This window comes from Colossoma macropomum, unplaced genomic scaffold (genome assembly GCF_904425465.1).
Source record: "Colossoma macropomum unplaced genomic scaffold, Colossoma_macropomum, whole genome shotgun sequence".
NCBI classification, from domain to species: Eukaryota; Metazoa; Chordata; class Actinopteri; order Characiformes; family Serrasalmidae; genus Colossoma; species Colossoma macropomum.
The window spans coordinates 4,078,755-4,096,681 of NW_023494802.1; the positions used below are offsets into that span (position 1 = coordinate 4,078,755).

Here is a 17,927-nt window from a genome sequence, read left to right on the forward strand (position 1 = left end):
CTTATCTCAAGTTATGAAATTGTAAACTACTTGATCAAGGTTGATAATCCGTTGTTATGTCTATTACCAAGCAACCGACAATGTACACAGAGCTGAAAGGTAATAATGTTAAAAATATAAGTTAGTTAACTAGACAACAACTGTTTCCGATGTGAAAAAAAAAAAAGATATAATAAATTTGGACAAATTAAAACTAAATTGTAGTAAACTGGAATTTAGGGATATAGTTTTCTTTAACATTAATGCAGAAGATAATGAGGGAACATTGGAGATCTTTCTCATCTGGAGGATATGGTTATGTTCTTAGGGACTTTTATTCTGTAATAGCTGCTGTCCTTAATTCAGTCCTAACTGAAGTTGTCATGGTGACTAAATAGGAAAGATTTCAGAGTTAGGATGTTTCTGTAATACAGCCCCACGATAAGAACTTACAAGCCAAATGAACTAGTGTGAATGGGCGTCTGCATTTTGTGTGCGTGGTGGATAGCATTTAGTAGGGTAGAGCACACTAGAACAGTGTAAATGGGGAAGAGCATGCTAGAAGAGTGTAAATGGGGAAGAACATTCGAGGACAGTGAAAGTGGGGGGGGGGGCATTCTGGTGCAGTATGAACAAGGAAGAGCTTATAAGAGGAGTGTGAAAGTGAGCAAACATTCTAGAACAGTGTAAAAGGGGAGAGCATTCTACAACATTGTGAATGGGGCTGACAAGTATAAAACAGTCTAAATGGGGGAGAGCATTCTAGAACATTTCGAATCGAGACGACGAGTATAGAACAGTGTGAATGGTGTAGAGCATTGTAGAACAGTGTGAATTTAGGTGATGGGTATAGAACATTGTGAATTGAGATGACGAGTAGAGAACAGCATAAATGATGGAGAGCATGCTGGAACAGTGTGAATGGGGATGACCAGTGTAGAACAGTGTATATGGGGATGACCAGCCTAGAACAGTGTGAATGGGCAAACTTGTTTTAGAACAGTGTAAATGATGGAGAGCATTCTAGAATTTTGAATGGGAATGACCAGTCTAGGACTGAGTAAGTAGGGAAGCTTGTTCTAAAACAGTGTGAATGGGGTTGACCGATCCAGAACAGTATAAATGGGGTTGACCAATCTTGAACAGTATGAATGGGGGTGACCAATGTAGAACAGTGTGAATAGGGGTGACCAGCCTTGAACAGTGTGAATTCATTTTAGAACAGTGTAAATGTAAAGTCTAGAACTTGGAATGGGAATGACCAGTCTAGGACTAAGTAAGTAGGGGAGCTTGTTCTAAGACAGTGTGAGTGGGGATGCGCAGTCTACAACTGTGTGAATGCGAAAGCACATTCTAGGACAGTGTGAATGGGTATGAGCTAGAAACTCTCACTCACAAGGTACGGCACATCAACTCAGTGTTTGGGTTTGTTGGTGTTTGTTAGATGGTGTTGGGTTAGTGGGCCCTGAGTTTGAGTCGACAAGTTAACTAATCAGTTATAGTGTTCTTGGATCGCAGTCAGTTATGAAATTACCTTTTTTTTATTCATGTATTTATTGTATTTTTCAAGTGAATTATTGTTAAAACTGTAGACATTTCTGTAACAGTATGTTTGAGGAATGTAGCTAGTGACTCTCCATATAACTTTGAAATAAAAAATTATTTTAAAGTGTTGTTTAATGGATATGCTGTTCCCATGCACCATTCAGATATTAGCGGCAAAATTTGTCCTTCATTTTTGTTCACATGTAAAATGTGTCAAAGTTGTTCTTCATAACTTATATAGTGAAATGAGAGCCACCATTTAAGGTGCAAACTAATTGAAGTTCATGCATTGAAATGCTTGTGGTGAGGCACAGGTAATCACTCTACAGCAGGGCTGCATTACGTACATACTAAAAACAGTGCTGACAAAACAAAGTAAAAGTACAAAAGAAAATACTAAAACTGAAATATTAAATATGTACAAAATACACAATATATAAAGACAGGAGGGACCTATGTAGAAGAACTCTCTGCTATGTACAAATATGAGAGACAGTGAGAGACACTGTGGCCTTTTCATGAAATGCCATTGGTCTTCAGTACTGATAACACAGTACCAAAGAGTTCAGTCACTGGAGTCTTAAGTAGAGGGAGATAACTGTAATAGCAGAGCATATTTGAGTATTAGTAGTAGCAGACTGATATTCTGTACCAAGGTTCCAGTGAATGAACAAGTAACACTTATTTTTCTTTATATATCTTTTATATTTTTCATAAGGTTTATGAGAAATTGCAACTGTTGAACCCAGAAGTGCAAGCTGAGGAGATTCTGATGTCCCCAAACTCCTTATTAAAGCTTCAAACCAACAGGTAAAAATGAGCTACTGCAGAGGCCAAGGCTAAAGAAAGGAAGGCTTGTGTTCTCTGAGTGGAATGTAAAGCTTTTTACTTTGCTCCTGTTGTGGTCTGTGTAAATTTTAGTCCATATAGCCACCAAGCCTTATGAATCACAATGTGTTGTAAGAGCTTGTCTAATGATTTAAATAACTTAGATTTATGTCATTTATATATTTAATTAATCAATTATAATTTGATGAATGGGCTAATTGAACAATTATGCCTCCTGCTGTTTCCTCTCATTTTGACTTCTCTGTCTATGGGGCAGCGAAACATTAGGAGCCATATTGCCCTCTAATCTTCTTATTATAGCTTATTACAGTCTGTCAGAATGATCCTGTGCAACATATTAACAATATATATCATTATGGAGCTAATTTGATTTCTATGTAATTTTTTTATGATCCGTGCCAACCAACTGTATCAGGCCTATGTTGTTTAAAGTGCTTGTTTTAGCCCATGACTAATGTCCGAGCAGTTCCTTAGAAAACGTAATCGACGCTTAGCCCGTTTTTCTGCATTACGTCTGCACCATTATGTCCATGTGTGTGTCTCTGGTTCTTCTGTGGAATTAATACTATTTTTTACCTGGTTGTTTGTTTTTTTTTTATTATTTTTTTGTTGTTTTCTGCTTCATGAGCAGGGATGGCCAGGGTGCGGTGTCATATCGGGTGCTCGACTGTCCAGACAAAGGTGCACTCATCCAAGTGGATGACAAAGGCTATTTATCTTCAGGCTCTCTGACCGGCACGGCTTCTTTACAGATCACCTCTCAGGAGACTTTCGGAGTCAACCAAACAATCATTCTTGCTGTGAAGGTAATGATTCCTCTTCATTAACATAAAGCACCAGGACAAAAACGGATGCAGTGTTTTGTTGCAGTTACAGTGGTATAGTGCCATAAAACTGGAAGCATAAGTACTAAAACAGTACTGAGTTAGTCTTAATCTGCGTTTTGGAAAATGGTCCTGTGTGACAAAAACGCATGTAACTGGGGGTGTCCACAGCTGTCATAAAGCAAACTTGTTAACTGCTTATTGCTGGTTCACCTTTATAGTCAAGTTTAATCAGTGATAGACTATATTTCAAAAATTAAGTAATCACATTTAATCAAGTAATTGTGACTTGCCTAGTAATAAGCTTCGTTTGTGGTTTAAAGTAAACATTTCAAATTGATTGAGTCTCCTCCTGATCTTTTTTAGACATAAGTGAACCTGCATATTCCTCTGACCAAAACAATGTTACCTTTAAGCATTTTTAGGCCTGTTAAGTAATGTTTTGTTTTTGCAGGTGGTCACCGTGTCTTACCTGAGATTGAGCACCAGTCCAGCGCTGCACATGGCTAACAAGGAAACATTGTCTGCTATCCCTCTGGGCTCAGTCCTGACTTTCACTGTTCACTTCCACGACAGCACCGGTGAAGCTTTACACAGCCACAACTCCCACCTCACCTTCTCCACCAACAGGTACAACTCCTCTGATCTTAAATTTAGTGTTTCAGTTTCATCTTGTCTATAATAGTTAAATGTACTAAGTACTGTTTTTAGTGTAAACTCTATTTTGTATTTCCACTGTAGAGTTTTACTCACTGACCACTTTATTAGAACTGCCTACCTTGTACTTTAATTCACAGGCCACTTTATGATTCTATCAATTCTGTGAGCTCCATCTACTTAAGTCCTTTATGTAGGTGATCAGTTACAGACTGTAGCTCTTCTGCACACTATATCAGCCCCCTCTATCACATCATTGCTCAGGGACACTGTTGACCATATTATTTGGGTGGACCATGGTAGGTTCTGTGTTCAGAAACTGACCATTCCAGAACGGTTAGAAAATGGCCAACACAAACGGTGCATCAACAGATGAACTAGAGTCTCTAACTGTATACCAGCAGTACATTAAAGAGGTTTTTTCCATTTATTCATTTTTTTTAAATAGAAAATTCTGCCTATTCCAACTTAAACATGCTTACTCCCCTCAGTACTTGTTTAATAGCAGTAAAAAGCTGTTCAGGGCTATGAAGGACAAACACTCTTGCTGAGATTCATGAGAGTAATTTGTAGAGCTGCTCCATTCCATTCCAAATGGAGCCGTTTCCACCTGACCAAGCTAAATTAATGGGAAAGTGAGGAATGAGGAGATAGAGGCATTATGACACTGGAGGCTCGGGGAGTCCCTAAAACGACCGCACATTAAATGGATTCTATTACTTTGCTCTGAAGCCTCTGGGCTGCCTTTCGGAAAAGCAGGATGGACAAATAAGAATGAGAAGGCAGCAGGATGAGTTGAGGGAGGGGGTTGTTGATGACCCCCAGGAGGATTCTAGGGGTTGACGAGATAGCTTTCAGACTCTAATTGGTCTGGACATCCGTCTCCGTTGAGAAATTGTGAATTTTTTTTATGGTGTGAGTCCTCACTTCTTTTAAAAATAGAAACTTAATAGTATACAATATAATACATATGGAGCGTGTATAGGCCCATGTCCTAACATGTTCATTTTGCCATTTTCAGTTCCACTGTTTCTTGTTCATATTTCCCTTTTGCTCTCTTTTTCCTTTCTCTCTCTGCAGAGATGACCTGGTGCAGGTGGGAAAAGGCCCCAGTAACGGCACCCTGATGGTTCGGACCGTGAATGTGGGTCTGACACTGCTGGGTGTGTGGGACACAGAGCAGGCTGGCCTGGCTGATTACATCGCTCTGCCTGTACAGCACGCCATCCACCCAACAGAGGCCCAAAGCCTCATTGTCGGAGATGTTGTCTGCTTTTCAGCCCAGCTCATCAGCCAAGACGGTGAGGGCTTCACACTGACACGTCTCTTTAAACTCCTCAGCTGGGTTGAGTTCTTTTGTCTCTTTTCTGAAAGAGGACAAGTGAGCTGAATCAAATGTCAAATGAACACTTTGTGTTTTACACCCATTACACAGTTATTATGACAAGCGATTCCAGACTTTGGTAGACTATGTCCATGTTTTGGGCATATGTAATTAAATACTGCCTGTTGACCTAATAATGACAACTTATTTGCACTAATTTACACTGTACGCATCTCTTCTGAATATATTTTTAAATGAGTCCATATCTAGGCTGTGCATTTACAAATTGCAAGAGTGTTTGCAATTAATTTGATATATCATTACAAACTACACATGCCTTATTTATGTACCAGATTAAATGAATAAATTCTACATTAAGGTCAGATGTGCATATATCCAATTAAGCATGTCTATCCCTACTAACGATAAACTCCTACCTCTCTGCATTGTGCATTTGTAAGTAATAACTGCATGCTCTGCAGGACTCTCTGGCACGTGGAGCTCTTCATCCAGTGCCATTTTGGAGATCCATCCCAAAACTGGTGCGGCCGTAGCCAGAGACGTGGGCACAGTGACAATTTACTATGAGATACCGGGCCAGCTGCGCACTTACAGAGAGGTAAGACCTGCCTTTAAACAGGGTTAAGAACAACTCTGACAAGGCCCTTGCCTCATTTTCATCTTCTTTGCAATATCAGGGATTGTTTTGAGTTGTGCTGAAAATTGTAAGAAGAAATTGCCAGTGTAGGGACATTTGTTTTAACACCTGGCCAGTCTCTAACACTGCATTCAGTAAATTCACAGGAGAGAACAACTCCTGACTTCAATAGGCATCGCAAGGATCCTTAAGATGTCTTATTAAAATAAAGTAAGGTCATAAAATGACAAAAGAAAGTCTTACTTTCTACTATTAGGGGTATTAAATTCTAAGAGCAGCTTGAAAAGAGTCATGTATGTTACTAATATTACTAAACTAACTCAGAATAGTCAACCAGTTAATAAATATCCACAATAATGGTCCTGTGTGATTGATGAGAGGATGGTGCAAGATAATAGTCCTTAAAGGAAAATTCCACTGATTTTTAAAAAATATTTCCAATTAATTTTTCAAAGATGCTTTAGACATAAAATTAAGCAGATACAATAAATGCAATTAATCCTGATTAATTACACAAACTTACAGTTTTAAAAGCATTGAATTTTAATATAAAATTGTGCAGCAACCCACAATACAGTCAAATCTGAGGATCTGTAAGATGCAGTAGATGTGTCTGTAGAGCATAATGTTGGGTAATGGTGTGCAGAAGTAAATCTGAAATTGTTCAGCTATAGCAGTGTGCTACAGTGCATCATGCGGATAGATTTTATCACTGCTGTGTAATCTCTCCACTTCCCAGAACTTGCTGTTTTCCAGAGGAACATTATATAGATAGGATTAATTATCTTCGCTTTGCAGCTTGAAATGGAGCACTCGAACAATGATTTTTATCAATGCTGTGGAGCAGTTGTGCAGCAGACATGTACTTACGTGCATGTAACTTGATACTTTTTTTTGGCTTGCTTGCCAAAGAACTTCCAGTGTGGCCCTGACTACCAGATTAAAAAACAGTATTTTAACCGCTCACAGGCTTGTAATACAGTCCTGTTTTTATTCATCCAGAATTGTTATCACCATTCATTCAGTCATTCATCATGTAGTCCACTTTATCCTCCTGGGTCGTGGAGGGTGCTGGAGCCTATCCCAGCGCTCATTGGAAGGAAGGCAGGAAACACTCTGGACACATCACCGGTCTATCACTTTAAAAAGCTGAAAAACACTTTTTACTACATTGTGTAAATAAGAAAAGAGGGATATACACTGTGGCAACGTGAGTTCTCAGTTTTTTGCACATTTTTGCACATGAAGCGTGTCCATTTTTGTGTCCCTTGCGTTTACAAATAAATGACACTTGAAACACACATTGGGGTTACAATTTATTTATATTTTAAAATAAAACAATAAATTATTTTAACACTTCTTCTCGAGCTATCAGTTTAGCAATATTGTTTTTTAAATCAATTATATAAAATTCCAAGCACCTCAGAAGATGATGTCACCTGACTTTCTTTTACCAATTTTATCAAGCTCTATGAAGAAAAGCACATGGTGCGTCCACTGTGTCTTTTCAGTTATCAGACATTTTCTCATTTAGCTCATGATTTCATATGAAGCTTTTAGTTGAAGTCACTGGTGTGACTTACTTTATTCTTAGGTAATTGGGAAAAAATAGAATACAAATGGATTAAATTACATATTTTAGTGGATATTCCATGTTTGACAACATGTGGTTTGATGCTCTGTAGCAGCCATTTTGTAAAATGCATTTTTCATAAAAAATGTTACCGGTGTTCCTGTCTCTGGTGTTACCTTTCTTATGTGTAACACCAGTGACGATCAGTAACACCAGTGACTCCTATGGATAGAAAAAAAATGGACATTTCTGTAGAATCACCCGATACACTTCCCTGTTGAGCACCTACCTGATGACCATAATGATTTTTTTTAAGACTTGAATCTTAATCGCATGTTCTTGCAGGTTGTTGTGAAAAGTGTCTCCAGAACAGCAGTCATGGTTCCTTCAGGTGCGATGAGAACTGACAAAGAGACCAGGGTGCTGCTGACCACCAGAGAACAAGGAACTAACCTCATTGGTATGAAACTTCCCCCAAAAAAACACCACATATTGTATATATAAGTTTACTGGAAGTTTGTCTGTTTCTGTTGGTCCACACATCATGAAATGTTCACAATGTGACGGGCAGCTGACACTTTTAAACTGTGACTTCTCTCAATGGCTGTGCGTTTTGTGTTTTTATTTCCTTTTCTGTGTAGGAACCTGCTCATCGGCACAAACTGACAGCATCAGCTCACTGCATCCAGAATCCACCATCAGCTGCCATCTCCAGTTCACCAGCGATGCAGTCCACTTTTCCGCTCACGATGTCTACCAGATAAAAACCTCTTTTGATACCACGACAGGTCTGTGAATTTCATTTGAAAATATCCATATGATTAATAAGCACATTAATATGTTCGGTTTACTGAGTTGCTGGTTATTAGGTACACCTGCTTTGTACCCGCACTAACTGGCCGTTATATCAGGTACTCCTGAGTTATTTACCATTGCGCACTTTAGACATGCTTAGTTTGTTGATAATCCTTATAGGCGTTCCCTCAGTTATTATAGCTTATCTTAACCATTTTTGTTTAGCTAGCGTTATACTTCAAAATCAATTTTGATGCAAACTAACACCTAAACAATGTGGTAGTTTGAGTCTGATTTCCTTTGGCTGCTACTGGTCCTAATTACCACAAATTTTGTTTTGAGACCTCCCCCAACTACTATTGGTCCTGTTCACTGCATCATTTGTTTTGAGGCCTCCCCCCCAGTATTGACTGATCCCATTCACTGCATTGTTTTTTCTAAGACATCCGCTCCCAATGGCTATTGGTCCTAATCACTACATTGTTTGTTCTGAGACCTCACCGTGACTTTGATTGGTCTAGACATCACGTGATGCATCTCCTGGTGCTTCACTTGTCACTGCATAGTGTCAGCCACTAAAGCTGCTGAGAGAGAAAGATGGTAGTGGTAGTTTGCTTTTGTTTGGTTTTTTTGGCATTTAGATACTGCCAGCTTAAGTCATCCACTTCATCACTGTTCAATCTCTGACCACAAGACTGCTGCTGACTGATGTTTTAGCTGTCTGGTCAGTCCTATGGTGGTCACTTTCTGGAGGGAGGGGCTGATGAATTGTGCAGCAACAGACTACAGTAAGCAATTGTAAACCTACAAAGTGCACCTATTTGGTAAATGTTTCTGATATAATGGCCAATTAGTGTATGAGGTACAAGTACCTAATATAATGGTAACTGTGTGTGTATATAGAACATGGTTTTATGAAGGAGTGGTCTTTGTTTAAAAATATGCTCATGAACTACAGCCATTGGACCTCATCTGAAGTGCTGCAGTCAAATACTGTCCTCCGTGGCTTAGCCGCCTGATTGCAAGCGAGCTAATTGTGTTAGGGAGCGCTTTTGTGCTGCATTTGCTTATCTAAGTGGCAAATCACACAGGGGCCTAACCAGTCGACTGCAGCCTATTTAAAGTCCTAAATACTCTGTGTGGAAAGCGCTCTTGCTGAGCCAGAACTACACAGACTGATTAGTATGCAGTGTGATGGGCACTCAATTTTAAATCAGGACACAATCAGTTGTTCTATTGCTTGATTGATATTTTCCCTATATGAATTTCATTTCCTCTCATAATTCTGTGGTTATATTATGTAAGTTACTTGCGTACAGTTTAAAGACAGTACTGTCTTTAATCTACCTCCTGTTGTACTCCAGGCTTCTACAGTTGTGTGCTGACCTATCGGCCCATGACAGACCAGCAGATCAAGGTGCTGTCCATGTCCATGACAAATGTGGTGGTGCGTGCTGCCGTGGAAGGCAGCCATTTCTCCGGTGAGCAGGTCGCCGTTCAGCTGCCCGTAAGCCCGGGCTTCTACGCTGACCAGACGGACATCATCCTGAGCAGCCAGCACAGCTCTGCTGACCTGACTGTTTACGGAGCCTCAGCAGCTCTTCAGCACCTGGAGGTAACTTTTCTACCTGTTCATCTTCTGGATCATTAAGTATTAATGATGCACTGAAATAAAAAAATCTTCATCTGAAACTGAAATTCAGGACACGCTTAGCCAAAAAAACAAAAAACCAAAACCCAAAAAAGCTGACCGTTTACCCTTAATTAAAATTATCACAGTATATAGGCTACAGTATGTGGCGTGAAATTTAACGTTCTTGGCAACAGAGAACATTGGTCATCCAAGGCAGTGAATTGCATTCTTTTTTTTATACTTTGCTCTTTGGCTCTCTCTTTTGTGAGTTGGTGTTTTTTTTGTTTTTTTTGTTTTGTTTTTTTATTAAATCAAACACTAAAGCCACAGATGCTGTGGCATGCTCACAGAGACTTGGTTTTCTGCTTCTGTTGTTTTACTGTGTATTGAGCCGGAGGTCATGTTTTCAGGCAGTGTCAAATCTGAAGTGGAGACATTCTTTGGTGCTGTAGTCCCTCTTGATTCTCAACATGAGCAGAGATTACAAATCGTCCCTCCTAGAAACCACAAAATGGCTCCACATGTTTAACATTTTCACTGTAGATCTGGAGCTCAAAGTGTTTGAACAAACAGTATTTGTAATTATTTGCTGTTTAATTAAGTCTGTACTGTGTAGTTAAATTTATGTTACCTAGTTCACTATTTCTCATCTTCATTAGTTAAAAAAATGTTCACTGCATCCCAGTTAAGTGTGGTTTAGAACAGTTGTCTAAAAAGTATGTGCACATACAACATCCTCCAAAAGTATGTGCACATACAACATCCTCCAAAAGTATGTGCACATACAACATCCTCCAAAAGTATGTGCACATACAGCATCCTCCAAAAGTATGTGCACATAAAACATCCTCTAGAAGTATGTGCACATACAACATCCTCCTGGTGTTTTAGAGCAATGTAACATTAATGTAAACTGCTCATATAACCGCTTATATAATTTTTGTAAGCTTGTTTTTATGTAAAATAGTTTTAACATGTAAAAAAATTCCCAGTTGTGGATATTCTAAATTCAGTTTATTTAGAAAAAATGTGAACTTTCACCATCCAACAATCTAAAATGTTCTTAAAGTGTGCTGATCTGGTTTTAAATAGAAAAAAAGAGTAAACACAAGAAGTTTTACATTATTGTAGTTTTTATTATCCTAGAACAAATGAGCCTTGCTGTTGTTCGTCATATAGTATTTGTAGCTGTTTATGCACTGCCCATTGATGGTTTTTCTTGTGTACTCTGTTATGTTTAGGTGAAGTCGAGCTCGCCCTCCATTGTGGTTCAGGAAAAGGAGGTTTCCTACAGTTATCCGAGCTTCATCAAATATACAGTCAGCCTAGTCAGCCCACCAGGAACGTCATCTGCCACTGTGTCTATATCGAGTGCCTCCAGCGGCCAGGTTCTGGTCGTTCCTGTCACAGTAATAAATGTAGCTGATATGAGCACCTCAATGAAAGGTTTGTTACATCTCACTCATGTATAGTTAAGGTTGTAGTTGAAGAAATAAGAATCTGTTAATATAGTGCTCATGACACTATTTAATTAGACTTTACAAAAGAAACTTAACAAATGTGATCAAGCATGAACACGAGTGAGTATTACACATATGTTAACTACAGTATCTGGAATATTTTATAGCAATGAACATCACAGACCCAAAGTTCTTTTTTTTTCATTTGAAGTAAATTAAGCCAATTTGCCAAAAAACAACACTATTGTATTGTGTTGTGTAGTATTGTTTGTTAACAGAATCAATTTGTGCTACATTATTGATGCAGAAAATCTAGTCAAACCATTTTATTCTGTTAATGAACATGTTACACTAAAATTCTCCATGCTTGTTTCTTTTTGAAAGGTTTGGACTTCATATCAACAGTGCACTTGCTGGCTATAGATTCCAGTCTTTTTCTTTTAAAAGCAAAATGTATTATTGTGCATCATTGTTGTACATTTTTAGAAGGTCAGATGTTTATGAAGATTTATTATATACTGATCATTTAGAAGGAAAATTATTTATTGGACCTAATGACTGCTTAAAAACTTGCACTCTGTCCTACAGTCAGTGCTGTTGGAAGTGAAGGAGCTGGGATTCTCCAGCAGTTTGTGGACTCATACCAAGTAATGTTCTTCACCCTCTTTGCTCTTCTGGCTGGTACAGCTGTAATCGTGATTGGTAAGTGCCACTGATGCAACTGTATGCATGTTCTTATTGTTGTCATACAGCAGTATTTGCAGTTTACAGTGTACTTTATAATGAATAGTTCTGGTTTTAAAATCTGATTGTATGAGCCTCTTTCACAGCCAGTGTAAAACTCAATATACACACAGTTAACCCCATACATCAGCTGAATTCTGTATTAATGCAAGTTATTAAAAAGTTATTTTACAGATTATGCTAAACATTATGCTGTTCATGGAATAATTTTTATCATGTTACTTGGCAACCATAGTCTTTTTCTCAGTCATTTTACCTTGATTAAGGGGCTTTGCGTTGTGTCTAACAACACTCTGGTATCCCTTGAAGAAATGGTTTGGTAAAAAATCAATTTGCACAATTTTCCTCTTACCTCAGAAGAATTTGATTGACCAAGACTCGTTTGGTGTCCAGATTTTGCCTTTTGCACTTTAGCTACGAGGCTAACTTTGCTAACAAACACTAGATGTCAATACCCAAGGTCACCCAAGTCTGTTCCAAAAATACATCCATAAAACTTCCTTAACCCACTCAAACCATATTCAGGTCTTCATTAACGTTGCACATACTTGGTGATGTGGTTTAGAATATGCCGGTGTGTAAGTGAACGCTGCAAGTTTATAGTTCACAGTAAGTTCACTCTGACTTAAACCCTATCAACAACTTTATGGAACCTTAATGAAGACCTGGATGCCATTTGAGCCAACTGAGATTTTTTTAGATGTATTTACCAAGAAAAGATTTGGGTGACTATTGACTTCTAGTGTTTGTAACATCAGCCTCTTAGCTCCAGTTAAAAACTGAAGAAGCAAAATTTGGACATGTCTTGGTTGATCAACTACATCTTGGGTAAGTGGAAAATTGTGTAAATTTAGATTTTTTCACAAGCTGTTCTTTTAACTGTGGTAAAACCACTGTAACACACACCCTCTTGTCACTTATTATTTTAAGGTGTAGCCTAATAAACCATTTAATAAATAGAGATGGCAGTGCTGATGGTCTTGTCTTCTCTTGCAGTCTGCCACGCACTTTTCTCCCCACGAGACCAACCAGTTCACCCTGCCTTTATCCAGAGGTCACCGCCTTCACCAGGTACTACAGAGGCTTGTTCTTGTTGACTTTTGCCTTAAATGTCATTTGCCTGTTTACACGATGGCATGTGATGCAAACATTTGTGTTTTATATGTTAATGGATCCTTTTCACACACCATATTCTATCTAGCCATCATAGTAGTGGCAGCACTCATGAATGAGAATGTAGAGGACTCACTTACTCTGTGTGGCCAAAAGTATGTGGACACACTTTTGCAGCCATAACAGCCTCTGTTCTTGATAAGGATATAAAAATGTTCTTTTAAATTCTCATTTATAAATGCTGCCACTGCTGTCATGCCTTATATGCCTTATGAATATGTATTATTCAGGGTCATGTGATCTTCTTGCCATCAGTATAACATTGTGAGCCAGGAAAATAGTTCACAGCATTGCTTGATTTGCCCAATTTTAAGGATAAATTTGAGCATATCTTGCAGTGACTTCCTAACCTTATTGCTGTTTTCTGATCTAGCCACACCGGCTGCAAGCCCCTTCAACCACACTATGGCCTCGAACGTGAAGGGTAGCCCGAAGTTGCGTCTGTTTTCGCCCGACTACAGCTCGCGATGAAAAAGAGACATGAAATAATCAGTCTTTCAGAAGTGCCTTCTCTGTGAGGATAAGATTCGAAGATATTCGCTTGTGTGCATAAAGTAATCGCTTTCTGAATTACAGCTTGAGTTTGTGCTGAATAAGGATTTGTTGCTGCACTGCAAATCTGAACTGTCAATGTTCTTGCAAAAAGTGAGTGTGTTGTGTTTTAGTATATGTGTGTGGTATTACCAGTTATTGCTTTTTATTTCTTTTTTTTTCTTATGTTAAGTTTGATTTACTGTTTGCTTTTTGTTTCATTGTGTAAAACTAATTGATTATTATTTATCACCTTTTTTTCGCTGTGCCAGTTTTATACTTTTGCCACTTATATTTTTATTATAGTGGACTGTACATGTGAATGATTTGAAACTCAGGACAAATCTTCCAGTGGAAACACTGCTGATCTGATATACACAGTGTAGCATATTATATTGTGAATAGTATGACCACTGAATCCGTCCAAAAACAGTCTTTTCTTAATGCAGAATAATATCGGCCAGTCTGTACGATCTGTGATATTGTTTCTACTGTTTATTTAGAGGATCAGAAATGGTTTATTTTATGATCCAGTATCGTGCAGCTTCTCACCTTGACTGATGTGAAACGTGAAGTCCTTGAACGACCTGCTAAAAACTTGAGTTTTGATTTTATTGTGATAAAATACTTTTTATGGTCAGTTCCTACTGTAGGTTCTGACTGAATACAAGATTACAATAGCAGTTCTGAAGGAGCTCCATGGGCGTAAAGCTCGTACTGTTTAAGTGAGCGAACAAAGTGCTCTCATTGTGAATTGTGAATCATTTGCATTTGATTTTTTTTCCCTGCATACCTCAGTGGGCAGGGATCAGGAGCCATGAAGTGACTTTGTGGCCCGTAAGACTGCAGCGTCGTATAAAATGAGGAATCAGTTTTTGTGTTTCAGTTTGCTTCAATTTTCTGTTCCTAATGAACTCTCCATTTGTGTATTGCTCTATTTGTGTATTGCTCATTTTTTTCCAAATGTCAGTTTTATGTTGTAAAGAATTTTGCCTTTCTCATCTTCTGAAAGAGTTTGAAGTTAGAGTGTATATATCAGAATACAAGCCTGCCTGCCCTTAAAAGAATATACATCTATATATATTATAGAACGCTTTTTTGTAATACTTGTTTGGCTGATCTTTGCTAAATAAACATCCTTTTTAAAATACTGATGTTTCAGTCGTTTTTTTTAACTTATGCCCCATTCAAGCTGAATTAGTTTTACCTTGGGAGGTGCTGCAACTCGGGTGATTACAGATGAGATCTATGGTTTTAATCCAGTATGAATCTGCCAAGTCTGTAGTTTTAACAGGTCTGCTAAGTACTGTTTGCAAAGTGTATTATGTTCTATAATTCACCGAACTTTGAGATTCCTCAGTAATAGCAGTCCTGTTTGAACAGACATGGCAGTATTATAGTAATAAAACCGGGTAATAGATTTTTTTTTCTTGTGACCTGAACACAACCAAATGGAGCTTGATTTGACCCAATTCCTTAATCCTCAAGTTCATGACAAAACTACTGAAATCTACAGAAGTGCAGTTCCCTCCTGCTATGATTGTGCACCATCATTTGGAATTTCCGTTGACACACACTGTAATGAGATGTGGTCTCCTCCTGCGTCCAGTGTCTTAGTTTCTTTCTGTGGCACCATATGTGCTAATTTTCACGTGTTCTGAAGTGTGTCGCCTGTCACGTTATGCTGAGGTGATATCTGCACAGTGTTGTTTTGATTCACGCTATTTAGGGTATTTTGAGGAAATTACACAGACCCTTTATCCTGCAGGAATCGGCCAATCAAATCATGCATAAATTACATTACCGGACCTCCTCTGGTAAAACTAATCCAGTTCGAATAGGGCTTTTGTTAGACTTTCTTCTACATTCAAAAAAGGAAGAAATCTCATTGGCCTCTCACGACTACTCAAAACCAGTTAAGATGATGAATCTGTTGTTATCTATGCACATTTTCTATGAATCTGCTTAGTGATTTATCAACAGTTTGAATGCTAAACAGAGTAATAATATAGCTCTGTTTGGCAGGTCGAAGATTCTCCACAGGGGGGAGCTATTAGACCTAACATCTCTGAAAGAGGAAACCCACACCAGCAGGGTCTCACAAATGAATGTATGCATGTGGGTACAAATTGTATTTAGAGGAAGTAGAAGGTTTTGTTTCACTAGGATTAGGTTGAACAGCTCGCCTGGCAGCTAACAGGCTACTAAAATACCTTTTGAATGTCTGTCTACTTTGAATTCTTCATGTCCCTGTTTAAGCAGAGCTGGCTTAAGTAAGATTCCCAATGTGGGAAGTGAACATTGTTGCTAGTGTGAAATTAGCATTATCGTACTGTATACTCTATCAGCAATATAGTGAAGAAATGAGGCTGTGAAAAAACCTGTCTACCAAAACCATCCACATCAGACAAACAGCACTTTGGTTGCTAGTCCTGTTTTCTCTGTAGCTTTAAATCATTTTTGAACTCCAGTGTTAGAAACTCCCTTTTCACTTATTTTTCTATGACTTTTTGCATGTCAGTTGATTGTTTTCTATCTTATATCCTCAGAAATATCTCCTGAAAAAGGAATAACCTTTACATACTGGCCGTTCTGTCTTCTGCACAGTACTGCTTTTCAGGAGGTCATAACCAGAGAACTTTGCAACTGTTGGTTGAATACTTGGTGGCTACTTTAAATTGAAATATGCTTCTTTCAAAACAAGGCGATGATTTGTAATCTGCTTTGAAGGAAGGGACAGATCCGGTGTGGCGTTCTCTTTGAAAAATTGAATTTCAGTATTGCTGATAAAGGGGGGCAAAGCTGGACAGTGGATGTAAATTACACTTGGATCGCCTTGAGGCTTTTCACTGAAAGTTAAAGATGAAATATTCGAGAGAAGCCCTGGGTTATTTCCATGGCGTCCATTTGTTCAATATCGTTTTAAAATGAGCAGTGAGGGGGCAATACGCCCTTCATGACTCCATTGTTCTGGGGGGCAGCTTGACCTCAGGGTCAAGGTGGAGCAACTGACAGGTTTCATTGAGCCATGGAGGAAAGAGCGATTGTAAAATAGGCTGAACGCGGTCAGCATGGCACAATAACACTGACATGAAAAGGGCCTATTTTCTCACAGCGTGAAGCGGAGCCTGACAGAACTCTCATCCGCAAATTTATTTCAGGACGCGTCCCTTTGTTGACCTAGAGGTTCTGGGTTTCTAGAATCATCCACAGGAATATGGGGAGCGATGCTTTTCTGAGTTTTGAATTTAGGCAGTCTGAGAAACTCCATATCAGGCATTTTGATGTTCTTCCAGTTTTGTAGCTCACCATATTTGCAAATTTGTGTTTTTTATTTTATTTACATACAGTCAAATGCAAAAGTTTGGGCACGCCTGGTCAAATGACGTGAGATTAGTTCACACATCCTCTACAGAGAACATACTTCTGCACATTTTAATGCACAATTACTGTTTATTTGCAGAATTTGACATATTGGGGAAAAATGGAACATAAAATGTGGCCTGTGCAAAAGTTATGGCACCTTTTACATTTGGTGCTTTCTTTTTATCCAGTATGTTAAATTCAGCAGAAGAAATTATGCAGTAAAATTTGCAGAAAAATGTCACACATGCTCTGCAGAGAACACACATATACAGGTATGACTTTTCTGTAAATGGACATTGTTTTTAAGGGGGGCTTTTCCTTCATTGTCCCCTGTAGTTACATTAATTACATTGTTTTTTAAATTGTACATAAATCTATTGATTATTACTACCTAGGCAATTTACATATTAAATTGTTTACCGATGCACACTTGGAAAAGGTTGGTTGAAGCAGCATTATTACCTGCTCTTGATTACAGTGATGTGATTTACAGATATGCATCTGTTTATACTCTATATAAACTTTAGATTCAGTCTATCATTCAGCTCTCATCACTGGTGACCCCTACAACACCCATCATCACTTACTCTATGAAGAAGTAGGTAGGTCCTCTCTGGCTGTGGGTCAGGAAACACAGAGGCTTTTGTTTATTTATAAAGCGTTTGTTGGCCAAATGCCATCGTGTATCACATTTATGCTTACTGTAAATAATGGAAATGTCAAACTCGCTCTAGTGACTCTAGTAAACTCCCTTCAGATGCCGAGTTTTTTCTTAACTGGGTAACTCTGCTTTTAGCTGTAGTGCACCACACACAT

General features: G+C 38.5%; 1 protein-coding gene across 1 annotated transcript in view; it reads left to right on the plus strand.

The window, feature by feature from the left end:
• nup210 (nucleoporin 210) overlaps nt 1-14,881 on the plus strand; it is a 42,443-nt gene extending 27,562 nt beyond the window's left edge. The window contains exons 29-40 of the mRNA XM_036591707.1: nt 2,243-2,334; nt 3,005-3,179; nt 3,652-3,827; nt 4,935-5,155; nt 5,661-5,797; nt 7,755-7,869; nt 8,051-8,197; nt 9,569-9,819; nt 11,079-11,283; nt 11,886-11,999; nt 13,038-13,112; nt 13,588-14,881. Of these exons, the coding sequence (XP_036447600.1) occupies nt 2,243-2,334; nt 3,005-3,179; nt 3,652-3,827; nt 4,935-5,155; nt 5,661-5,797; nt 7,755-7,869; nt 8,051-8,197; nt 9,569-9,819; nt 11,079-11,283; nt 11,886-11,999; nt 13,038-13,112; nt 13,588-13,685 (1,806 nt within the window). The 3' untranslated portion in view covers nt 13,686-14,881. The remainder of the gene's footprint in view (nt 1-2,242; nt 2,335-3,004; nt 3,180-3,651; nt 3,828-4,934; nt 5,156-5,660; nt 5,798-7,754; nt 7,870-8,050; nt 8,198-9,568; nt 9,820-11,078; nt 11,284-11,885; nt 12,000-13,037; nt 13,113-13,587) is intronic.
• The last annotated feature ends 3,046 nt before the right edge of the window (nt 14,882-17,927 follow it).